This window comes from Amblyomma americanum, chromosome 1 (genome assembly GCF_052857255.1).
Source record: "Amblyomma americanum isolate KBUSLIRL-KWMA chromosome 1, ASM5285725v1, whole genome shotgun sequence".
NCBI lineage: Eukaryota > Metazoa > Arthropoda > Arachnida > Ixodida > Ixodidae > Amblyomma > Amblyomma americanum.
This window is the reverse complement of record NC_135497.1, coordinates 82607240-82619688: the sequence shown is the minus strand read 5'-3', so window position 1 is coordinate 82619688 and position 12449 is coordinate 82607240. Positions and strand designations below refer to the sequence as shown.

Genomic DNA, 12449 nt, shown 5'->3' with positions numbered 1-12449 from the left:
AGAACCCCGATCCAACACGAATGACAATTCACTGGATAGGGCAGAGGGAGGAGGTAAGTGATGCATTTACATGTTGAAATAGTTCACCTTTTTATACGCATTGCGTTGACGATAGTGATGAATTCTGGTATGCCAAGGACAGAATCTGCGCGCATTTACCCGTCTGCGCGCATTTACCGCGCCGCGATAATTCAACAGACAACCTGAAAAGAGTAATTTTTCTGTATAAGAATAAAAAAAAACACTGCCAAACTAACAAAACACAGCACTGCACACAGCAGTGTCATGCATATTTTGTGAACTCTCGTCTGCCCCCAACAGATATTTGGTCATCAGCTGTAACTCAACCGCCGTGGTTGAGTTACAGTTATGGACGCTGTAGTTATGGACGCCGTGATCGAACGCGACGATGAAAACAGCGAAGCAAGTTAGCAGCTTTTAAATTACTATGTTGCAATTCATTATGTACGATTAGCACTCTGTCCTGATATCACGAGGTGCTCGCAATTTCATGAACGCATGGTTTTTGCGCAGTTTCCAAACACGACATCTCAACCTCCGTTTTCTCAAGATGAACTGGATATCAAGCCTCCTAACTCAGGTATGTGGTCATTGTACAACAAAACTTTTATCATTTTTTAAAACGCATCAGTTAAAGCACCTTCCATATAACTGTTTATATGTGAACAGGAGCTGGCGACCAGCCCGAAGAACCCCGATCCAACACGAATGACAATTCACTGGATAGGGCAGAGGGAGGAGGTAAGTGATGCATTTACATGTTGAAATAGTTCACCTTTTTATACGCATTGCGTTGACGATAGTGATGAATTCTGGTATGCCAAGGACAGAATCTGCGTGCATTTACCCGTCTGCGCGCATTTACCGCGCCGCGATAATTCAACAGACAACCTGAAAAGAGTAATTTTTCTGTACAAGAATAAAAAAAAACACTGCCAAACTAACAAAACACAGCACTGCACACAGCAGTGTCATGCATATTTTGTGAACTCTCGTCTGCCCCCAACAGATATTTGGTCATCAGCTGTAACTCAACCGCCGTGGTTGAGTTACAGTTATGGACGCTGTAGTTATGGACGCCGTGATCGAACGCGACGATGAAAACAGCGAGGCAAGTTAGCAGCTTTTAAATTACTATGTTGCAATTCATTATGTACGATTAGCACTCTGTCCTGATATCACGAGGTGCTCGCAATTTTATGAACGCATGGTTTTTGCGCAGTTTCCAAACACGACATCTCAACCTCCGTTTTCTCAAGATGAACTGGATATCAAGCCTCCTAACTCAGGTATGTGGTCATTGTACAACAAACCTTTTATCATTTTTTAAAACGCATCAGTTAAAGCACCTTCCATATAACTGTTTATATGTGAACAGGAGCTGGCGACCAGCCCGAAGAACCCCGATCCAACACGAATGACAATTCACTGGATAGGGCAGAGGGAGGAGGTAAGTGATGCACTTACATGTTGAAATAGTTCACCTTTTTATACGCATTGCGTTGACGATAGTGATGAATTCTGGTATGCCAAGGACAGAATCTGCCAAAGAGCGCCATGGCACAAGGATTTTTTTGTTACAAAAGTGGGATGAAAATAGTTGCATTGCCCGCAGAAGCCGAGGACAAGGCCAGGGGAACGCCGGAAAGCTTTCACCCATTGCATCACGTGGGTTGGCATTGAGGATCGAACCCTGCACCTCCCTCTTGCAAGGCGAATGCTCAAACCACTAGGGAACCGCCGAAACGAAATTACTCCGAATTCCTCGTCTACCGGCAGCAAAAGTTTGTGAGATGTACCATTGCCGCCTCTAGAAAGATGCCTGCGGCGTCGCTCGCTCTCCCATTGTAGCCGCCGTGCCCTAAGTTGCGGACGGTTGTTAAGAGACGGCGCTAGCTACTTCCCTATCTTTTTTCCTTCCTTTTTCTCTTTTGTGCGTTTTATCTTTCTTTCTCTCCTTGTGCACTTCCATCTTCTCGTTTTTTTTGTTTTTGGTCGGGTGCCCAACCTAGTGGTGCCCACCCGTTACAAAGGGCAAGGCCTCAAGTATCTATCTATCTGTCTGTCTGTCTGCCGGCCGCCTGAGCTGTAATTACTCGAATTTAACTATAGTCATATGCAAATGCGTGCTTTCGGACAGCTGTCACTAACGTACCGGCGTGACACGAGAAAAAAGCGTTACCGCGGAAGGAACTCGATACATCACTCGATACTAGAACCAAATCAAAGTGGAAAACGCAGGTGAAAAGAAAAACCCAATAAACGATAGCTTGCTAAACAGCTACCGCGCATATACAGCATGATTAGTGTATTTCTCTGATATGTTCACAGAAGCAGAGAATCGCGGTTTTAATTAGCCAGTGACTGTATTACAGTTGCAATTGTCTTGAAGAAAATTTTGAAAATTTTACACGCGGCAAGCGAATCTGTGCAACCAAGTTTAGGAGTGAAGCCCACAGTCGTGTGCAATGTATGCATCTATATCCGGTCGTGGGGAAGTGTGCCGCGTTGCTCGTCGGAACGTACTGCATTTGCAGAGGTTGTTACCCTCTGGCGTCAATCTGCCGACAGTCAGCGAGAACAGCAGTCGCGCGGCTGTCGTCGGCGGGACCCACCTCGCTTCGTTGTTACATTTTTCCTCCGAGGCCCGGCGTCGTCGAGCCCGCGCCGATCGGTCCCACCGCGGCGTGCGACGACGGAATGATGACGGCGAATCCGGCTCGATACGAAACGATGCGGCGGCTCTTTAATCCTCTACGACCTTGGTGCATCCGTGCTGGGCAACTTCCCCGTTCCAATGAGCAACAGCAAGTGTCCGCGCCGCATTAGCGCGACTCACTTGCCGGGCGGTGCGCGGGACTCTGGCGAGCAGCTAGCGCGGACCTCGCGCGTGCTTCGGGTGCACGCGATGTCGGGGGTCCTTGATCCTGAAGGAATGTTGTTGCGGACACGGGAACACACAGTGAGCGACGGCACAGTTGGGTGCGGGTTTACGGGCGGGGGATATTTTCGTCAGAGCGGAGGATTTCGCTCGAACAGATAGGTGCGGGGGAGGGGAAGCACGGAAAGCGAAAGTTACGCCGGGCGCCAGCGGCGCAGTGTCGGTGTAAGCTCCGGGGCTGCGCGCGTCTCGCCATCTGGAGCTAGAAAGACACACTACGCGCCCGTCTGCGCGCATCTACCGCGCCGCGATAATTCAACAGACAACCTGAAAAGAGTATATTTCTGTATAAGAATAAAAAAAAACACTGCCAAACTAACAAAACACAGCACTGCACACAGCAGTGTCATGCATATTTTGTGAACTGTCGTCTGCCCCCAACAGATATTTGGTCATCAGCTGTAACTCAACCGCCGTGGTTGAGTTACAGTTATGGACGCTGTGGTTATGGACGCCGTGATCGAACGCGACGATGAAAACAGCGAGGCAAGTTAGCAGCTTTTAAATTACTATGTTGCAATTCATTATGTACGATTAGCACTCTGTCCTGATATCACGAGGTGCTCGCAATTTTATGAACGCATGGTTTTTGCGCAGTTTCCAAACACGACATCTCAACCTCCGTTTTCTCAAGATGAACTGGATATCAAGCCTCCTAACTCAGGTATGTGGTCATTGTACAACAAACCTTTTATCATTTTTTAAAACGCATCAGTTAAAGCACCTTCCATATAACTGTTTATATGTGAACAGGAGCTGGCGACCAGCCCGAAGAACCCCGATCCAACACGAATGACAATTCACTGGATAGGTCAGAGGGAGGAGGTAAGTGATGCATTTACATGTTGAAATAGTTCACCTTTTTATACGCATTGCGTTGACGATAGTGATGAATTCTGGTATGCCAAGGACAGAATCTGCCAAAGAGCGCCATGCCACAAGGTATTTTTGTGACGCAAGGTGGGGTGAAAATTGTTGCATAACCCGCAGAAGCCGAGCAGAAGGCAGGGGGAACGCCGGAAAGCTAGCACGCTTTGTATCACCTGGGTACCCGGTGGCATTGGGAATATCCTGCTTGCAAGGCAGATGGTCAAACCATTAGGGCACCGCCGAAATGAAATTACACCACATTTCATTCCACTGGTCATGATGTCAGTGTTGTGACTGAACCGTGTGAGTACTTCTTCAGGTGCTTTACAGATGAACTGTTTGAAGAGATTGCATATTGCGCGAACATCTACACACTTCAGACTTTAGAAGCCATCCTTGAAAAAACACCGGAAGAAATCATTCTTCGGAATGTTATTGATAGTGGAAACACTGAAATTCCCACTCATCAAAATGTACTGGAGTTCTGCAACACAAATTCCAGTGTGTCGGGAGCAATGAGCGTGAGGAGATTTTTCAGGCTCCGGTCTGCATTACATGTCACAGAGCCGGACCCAGAACACACAGGAACTGACAAGTTTAGGAAAGTGCGGCCGCTTCGTAATGCTGTCAGGGAGAGATGGCTTGAGCGACCTCCTACTAACAACAGCATTGATGAACAAATGAATCACACTAACAAAACAAAGCACTGCACACAGCAGTGTCATGCATATTCTGTCAACTGAACCCAACCGGTCATTAGCGTTTGCATTGCAACCACCGTGTTATGGATTCTGCGAATGAGAACGTCATGATCGAATGTGACGAGAATGAAAACGAGGCAAGTTAGCAGCTTTTAAATTCTTCTGTTGCAACTCATTATCTAAAATTAGCACTCTGCCCTGATCTCACTAGGTGGTCGCAACTTTATGAACGCATGGTTTTTGCAGTTTCCAAACAGACGGGCTGAAAACCCTCCATTTTCCCAAAATTATGACCTGGACATGAATCCTCCTAACTCTGGTATGTGGCTATTACAACAAACTTTTTTCTATTATTTTTTAAAATACATCAATTAATCCACCCTCCTTTTAACTGTTTAATGTGAACAGGAGGCGATGAGCCTGAAGAACCCGAACGTTTCAACACCGGTGACCTTTCCCTCGAGAGGGCAGCAGGAAGAGGAGGTAAGTGACGCATTGATATGTTGGAATAGTTCACTTTTTTATGTGCGTTCCATTGATGATAGTGATGAATTCTTGTATGCTAAGGACAGAGATCTGCCAAAGAGCGCCGTGGCACAAGGTATTTTTGTAACGCAAGGTTAGGAGAATTGTTGCGTAACCCGCAGAAGCCGACCAGAAGGCAGGGGGAACGCCGGAAAGCTTGCACGCTTTGTATCACGTGGGTACCCGGTGGCATTGGGAATCCCCTGCTTGCAAGGCAGATGCTCAAACCACTAGGGCACCGCCGAAATGACACCACATTTCATTCCACTGGTCGTGATGTCAGTGTCGTGATTGAACCGTGTGAGTACTTTATCAGGTGCTTTACAGATGAACTGTTTGAAGAGATTACATATTGCACGAACATCTACGCGCTTCTCGCTTCAGACTTCAGGAGCCATCCTTGGAACAACACCAGAAGAAATCAATACATTCTTCGGAATGTTATTGATAATGGAACACTGAAATTCCCACGCATCAAAATGTACTGGAGTCCTGCAACACAAATTCCAAGTGTGTTGGGAGCAAAGAGCGTGAGCAGATTTTTCAGGCTGCGGTCTGCATTACATGTCACAGAGCCAGACCCAGAACACAGGAACTGAGAAGTTTAGGAAAGTGCGACCGCTTCGTAATGCTGTCGGGGAGAGATGGCTTGAACTACCTCCTACTGAAAAAAACAGCACTGATGAACAAATGATTCCGTTTACAGGGAGAGTCATGGCTAAGCAATTTATCCGCAACAAACCCAACCCAGAAGCTGTGAAAGTGTTTCTTTGCTGCAGCTCCAGCAGTGTGGCGGATGATTTCGAGTTTTTTCAAGGAAAAGGCACCGGCACCTCTGAGGAGCACAAGCACTTAGGGCTTGGTGGCTCCATTGAGATGAGGTCGACTGAGCACCTCCCAAAACTAGGGAACTTCAGATGTTACTTTGATAACTATTTTCACTTCGATACCACTGCTTCAAGAGTTGAAGGAAATAAGAATTTGGGCCATTGGCACCACCTCCTGCAAGGATGTACACCGAAATCTGAGAAAGCACTTAAAAAGAGGGACACGGCAGTATGGATGCCAGTGTCACCAAAATTTGCGACATCACCGTTGTCAGGACAATGGCATCGTAAATGTTGCGTCGACGTTCGAGGGTGTTGGGGAGCCAACAGATGTGAAGCGTAGAGCGAGTCATCAAAGGAGCATGTTTACGTACCGTGCCCTGAAATTATCAGCCATGAGCTAACAAGATGGATTTTTTGCTGTCATTGTTACCCACTAAAACAAAGAAAAAAAGTGGCCAGTAGGCGTTATCTCTCATTTCACCTCATTCGCACTGGCAAATGTCTGGGAAGAATATCTGACTGATGCAAATGACAACTGCTTCTTAAGCAGGAACACTCTGGACCTGCTGGCATTTCTGAACGATGTTGGATTGGCATTAATTATGTGCAACAAGAGTGGTGCCAGAATGTGCGGTCGTCCAAGCAATGATACGAAGGAGCCCCCAAAGATTGTGCACAATGCTGAGCCACGGCGTGTAAATGCCGCCCGCATACCTGCCAAGTTTTACGATTTTATCGTAAAGTGCCCGATTTCCAGCGTTTTTTTACGAGTATCGTAATGTCGCTCTATTTTTATGATTTTTGTTTATTTTTGTTGTTCGGCGGCTGCACACCATACATTCTGGTTCTGTGTTGGCAACACTGAGGCTTTGGTGGCTCGCAAACGGGATAGCCATCGTCATCACCACCATCGCGTTCATGCAGAAAGGAGAGAACTTCCTCGCTTTCTTTCTTCTGTTGTGTTTGCCCGTTTGAAATGGTGCGTTTGGTGTGGTCATAGCCGGGCTTCTTAGGCCTGTTGTGTTGCCGGTGGCGTTGTGATTTCCGCGGCGTGCAGCGTTGTTGCTGCGGGTGTCGTTGTAAGATGTCCAGCAAGAAGTACTTTCAAGCGTTCATACCAAGTTATTCGACGGATTTTCCGTGCATTCAGAAATCTCGCAAGGGTGAAAAATATGCTTTCTGCACTGTCTGCCGCTGTGATCTGAACATTGCGCACGCCGGTCGTCGGGACATCCTCCTGCATCTCGGAACAAAGAAGCACAAGGACTCGGCACAGATCGTTGACACCAACGAGAAGCTCGGTGGATATTTTAGCGCTTCGGTGGACCAAGGCACTATTCGAGCGGAATGCCTTTTCACAGCTTTCCTCATCGAGCACAACGTGCCATTCACTGCTGCAGACCATGCGGGAGACCTCTTCAGGAAAATGTTTCCGAACTCCAAAGAGGCAGTGGCCTACACTTGCGCTCGTACAAAAACGGCTGCAATCGCCAAGGAAATGGCCAATCAACAGGTCAGTAGTGTTGTAAGCTGTCTTCAATCCGGACCGTTTTCGGTCGCTACCGACGGGAGCAACGACACTGGCAATGATGCAAAGCTCTACCCGATTGTTGTCACATTCGTCGACGGCATTGTTCATACTGCTTTGCTAGCAATGCCTACACTGGAGGGAGACTCAACTGGACGGAACATTGGTGCACTTGTTCTAGACACGCTGAAGGCCCACAACGTGCCTGTACGGAACTGCGTCGGCATGGCGTGCGATAACGCGCCAGTGATGATCGGATCTAAGAATGGGGTTGCTGCTGTTCTCAAAGAAAACCATGAAAACATTGCCATCCTTGGATGTTGTTGCCATTTAATCAATTTGGCAGCTCAGAAGGGTTCGGCCTGCCTTCCTGTAAGTGTGGACGAGGTGCTGATTGACGTCTACTACTACCTGGAGAAGAGTTCAAAAGGAAAGACAAACTGAGAGCTTTTCAATGCTTGCATGATGTAGAGTAAAAAGAAATCCTGAAACATGTCAACACTCGTTGGTTATCTCTTGGTAGGAGCTTGAAACGGCTTGTTGAGCAGTGGCAGCCACTGCTCAGCTTCTTTCACAGTGAAGTGAAGCCATCGAAGAAACCCTTGGAATCACCAAGGTGAACAACGAAATCCAGAGATGGACTCTCCGAAGTCGACGCGGACAGCAAAAATCGCACATCAGAACAAGCGACCAAGGCTGGACATCGACTCAGCTCCTTCGCAGCAAGCTCTGAAGCAGCAAGTGGCCAAGGTCTTAAATAGGCAAGAAAGACTGTTCATGTTCCTTTCATCAGATGTCAACAAGGCATACTGTGCCTTCTTGCTGTAAGTCATACCAGAATTAGAAAAGACAAACACCTTTTTGCAGTCTGGAGCTCCCCAAGTACATGTGCTTCTGGAAGTTTTGAACAGCCTGCTCAGGGAGATTTTACTGTGGTTCGTGAAACCATCTGTTATTAAGAGTAGTTGTGAGCTGACAGATATTGATTACAAGTCTTCTGGCAACCAGAGGGATGATGATGACCTTGTAATCGGCAGCCTAACTCTACAAATCTTAGAAAGGCTGAAGATTGCTGACAAGCAACAATTTCTTACACGAGTAAGAAGATTTTTTGTGGTGGTAAGCGATTACATCATCCTGAAATTCCCCTTGAAATTCCCCTTGAAGTCAGAGATTCTGAAGAAAGCAGAAGTGGCAAGGCTTTCCAGCATTGTGACAGCAAAGTTTGCTGATGTCAGGTACTTCATCAATCGCTTTCCAGTTCTCTTGCCAGTTTCTGAGGGGCAGGATGATGACTCGGACCTGGATGACATCCAAGCCCAGTTAAGCCGCCTTCAGCTCGAAGAACTTCCAGTACAAGTAACTACACAGGTGCGGATAGACGAGCAGTGGCATGCTATTGCAGTATTCAGGACATTGACCGTACTTTTAAGTATGATAAGATTTCAAAAGTTATGTTAGGGATTCTGACTCTCCCACACAGTAACGCAGACTGTGAAAGAGTGTTCAGCAAAGTGAAGAAGACTTGCACTCAGTTTCGCTCATCCATGTCAGAAAAGAGCCTAGAACAGCTATTAGTTGTGAAATGTAAGGAGTCTGTAGTCTGTCACAATCAGGTGTTCGACAAGGACTTTCTGAGGAAGGCAAAAGCTGCAACATCCTCAGTGTTGTCCCAACCTTCCACTTCGAAGACATCTTTCTGAAGTTGTTTGCGTGATGTATTGAAACACCAGTTGAAGTTGCTTTGTTTTCATAGCCAAATAAAAAATTTGATGTACTAAAACATAATTTTAGTATTTTTCACCGAATTTTAGTATTTCTTGGCATCCTCTATAGTAGATTTAGCATCGTCGAGTTGGCAGGTCTGCGCCCGGTATGATGGAATCCACCACTGGCCAGCACACACAGGCAATAACATCGCTCAGCGTTGCAAGTTAAATGCTGCAATTCAAGAACGAGAGTCCGATGCCGGAAATGCAACGTGTTGCTGTATCTCTCAGTGACGAATGACTGTTTTGACGTATTCCACAACAAGTGAGCTTTGAGCTTCCTTTTTCGAGTGAGATTTTCATGCGCAATATCAAATGTCCTGCCTGAGACTCGAAATGCAACCTCGTCTCATTTGTACTTGCTCAGTCGCAATGTACACCTATGCTAAAATTCAGGAAGGGAAAGAATTTTTCTCTTTGCTTCATTTTCATTTTCAGAACATCCTCCTGTAGAAAAAGCACGTGGAATAATTTTCCTGCACTTCACTTTAATTTGTGACTGCAGAGGATAATCTTCATTGTGCAAAGTCCCTTCTGGATAATTATATCAACTACTTTGAAGAGCACACAGGGAACGCAGACACATACAGATCTACATAGATACAAGTCTCATTCAAACTCCTTGTGCCCCAGCTTTGATGATACTTCTGCCTGTAGTATTATATAAGGAACCCAGTTGCGTCGCAAGACGCTGCGGGCAGGGCAGTCGTTTTTCCTTCAGCCAAATCCAACCTATGTAGCATTGTAGTTCACTATAGCTGCAGTGGCTGCGGTGCTCGCCGCAGCCCCTAATCATTGAAGAGAGCGAAGGTCTGTGCGTCGCGAAATGATGTGCACAGGTGGTCGTCGCTGTGCACGAGCCAAAAATGTGACTTTTTGAATGGTGCGCGAGGTGGCTTAACCCTTTATGCCTCATTGGGACACCCGCGTCCCACCTCGCTAGTTTTGGAAATGCGCTGTCCCTGCAAATCTAGAGAAAACTGGAGCGGCAACTGCTTGTGGTGCCATCTGCGAACAGTTCGTACAACTATATTACACCCTTTTTTTTGCCATACAAGGTGGCGCTAGTAGTCTGCACTCTGTCAAACCTGCTACATTTTTCAAAGTGTGTTTGTTCACGCCATGTGCTTTTCGAACTCACCGTAGATGCTTCTAAAATGCCCAGTAAGATTTATTTTGTGTTCCGCATGTTCCTGTGTCTGTATAGTGTTTGCCCTTGAATGAGTTTTTTTTTTTGTGCAGCGTAATGCGATGTATTCATGAAAATCTGATATTGCACATGGTTTTGTTAGCCTAGCAGTGACACTGTGTCACCAGTAATTCTTTCAAAAATGCAGTGTATTGTATTTTCTTTTTAGGGAATCAAAAGCTCACTGCCGAGGAAGCTTTAGATTTATTCTTCAGCCTCCCAGACGACTACGCTACTGATTCATTCACAGATTCTTCGGGCGATGATTTCAATGTGCCCTCCTCATCAGCTCTTGTTCCCGTAGAGACGTCAGAAAGTGATGAGGTTGACGAGCCAGCACCCAAAATTCGTAAAAAAACTCAAAAAAGGAAGAGAAAAAGCAAGAAAATGCATGCTAACGTAATTGAGAATGATGATGCATCAGACGATTATGACGAAGGAGAACCGCAGTCAACAGGCTGGATTGCAGGACTGCCGACCGACATTCCTAGCGCCATCACAGAAAAACCGCCCACATTTTCACCAAATCTCGGTCCACAAAGCAGTGCGTGTGATGCATTCACCCTGTATTTTGATGAAGAAGTGTGGCAGATGATTGTGCAAGAAACAAATCTCTATGCATCTCAGGAAGGGAAGACACACTATGAGCCTATAACAGTCAGCGAGCTAAAGGCATATGTAGGCATGCTCATTCTGATGAGCATTCACCCCTTGCCGCAGGTATACCTATACTGGAGTGCTGATAGGTTTTTCAACGTACCTGAAATATCCAGCGTGATGTCGTTTCGGCGATTTCAGCAGATTATGAACTGTCTGCACCTAAATGACAACTCTAAGCTGCCCTCAAAGACCGCGCCAAACTACGACAGATGCTATAAAGTGAGGCCTCTCATGGATCTTCTAAACAAGAAGTTTCGGGAAGAGTATAAACCCTCTTCGCACGTTGCTGTCGACGAATCCATGATCCTGTTCAAAGGAAGATCATCAATGAAACAGTACATGCCGATGAAGCCAAAGATAAAGCGCGGTTACAAAATGTGGAGCCTTGCCGACAGCGAAACAGGATATTTGTGCAAATTTGACTTGTATACAGGACGAACGCAAAATAGGCCAGACGACCTAGGTCTGGGTGAACATGTTGTCCTTTCCCTCAGCGAGGATGTTGTGGAAGCAGGCTCCCAATTGTTCTTCGACAATTTTTTCTCATCCTCGAAGCTGCTTCTACGCCTCAGACAACGAGGCGTGTTTGCTTGTGGCATGTTCAGGCCCAACAGAAAAGACCTGCCGCCTGAAGTAAAGGTAGATAACAAGCTAACCCGCGGGTCCTTCATCTACAGGTCGAAGGGACCAATCTCAGTCTACCAGTGGCGGGACACTAAAAACGTCAATATAATGTCCAACCACCATGATCCCCAAGAAGAAGCCTCAGTAGAGCGAAAGCTACCCTGTGGCAAAAAAATACATATTACGTGCCCCAAGGCTCTGAAGGACTACAATTGTTGGATGGGCGGTGTTGACCGGTTCGATCAGAAGCGGAATGCTTATCCAGTAGATCGGAGGTCAAAAAAGGGATGGCACCGAATATTTTATTTTCTCCTTGATGCTGCTATCGTGAACGCTTTTGTACAGCATACAGCCCATGCAGAAAACTTGGACTTCCTTCACTTCAAGCTGATTCTTGGGCGACAGCTTATCCAGCGTCAAAGCTTTCGCGCTGGAAGGAAGTCGCGAGGAGACTTTCAGCGTAAAAATGGACGCAAAAGTGGCGCCTTGATGACTGGTGTCCCAGCTGAGATCAGATTTCAAGGAAGAGACCACTTCCCAAAAGCGTCTGGAACAAGGAGGAGGTGCCGTTGGTGCTCAACAAAGCGCTCCGAAGTCCGCACAAAGTTCATGTGTGGAGCTTGCAATGTGCCGGTATGTACTGACTGTTTCTCACCATTTCATTCAAACAGATAAGCAGTTTTTGTAAAAACCTGTCACTGTGTGATAGTGCCTCGTGTTCAGTGGGACATGGGTTGTCCCACTTTGCTTTTCACCCTTTCGCGTGCACTGGGACATATGCTGTCCCACCT

The 12449-nt window shown here is 46.5% G+C and overlaps 1 protein-coding gene across 1 annotated transcript; it reads left to right on the top strand.

The window, feature by feature from the left end:
- The first annotated feature begins 6713 nt into the window (after positions 1 to 6713).
- LOC144113125 (uncharacterized) lies at positions 6714 to 12040 on the top strand. The gene has a single exon (XM_077646032.1). The coding sequence runs from the start codon at positions 6973 to 6975 to the stop codon at positions 7858 to 7860; it is 888 nt and encodes a 295-aa protein (XP_077502158.1). The 5' UTR covers positions 6714 to 6972; the 3' UTR covers positions 7861 to 12040.
- The last annotated feature ends 409 nt before the right edge of the window (positions 12041 to 12449 follow it).

Bases quoted from the DNA above. Each gene is read 5' to 3' on its own strand.
- LOC144113125 (XM_077646032.1), top strand. From the start codon at position 6,973: ATGTCCAGCAAGAAGTACTTTCAAGCGTTCATACCAAGTTATTCGACG.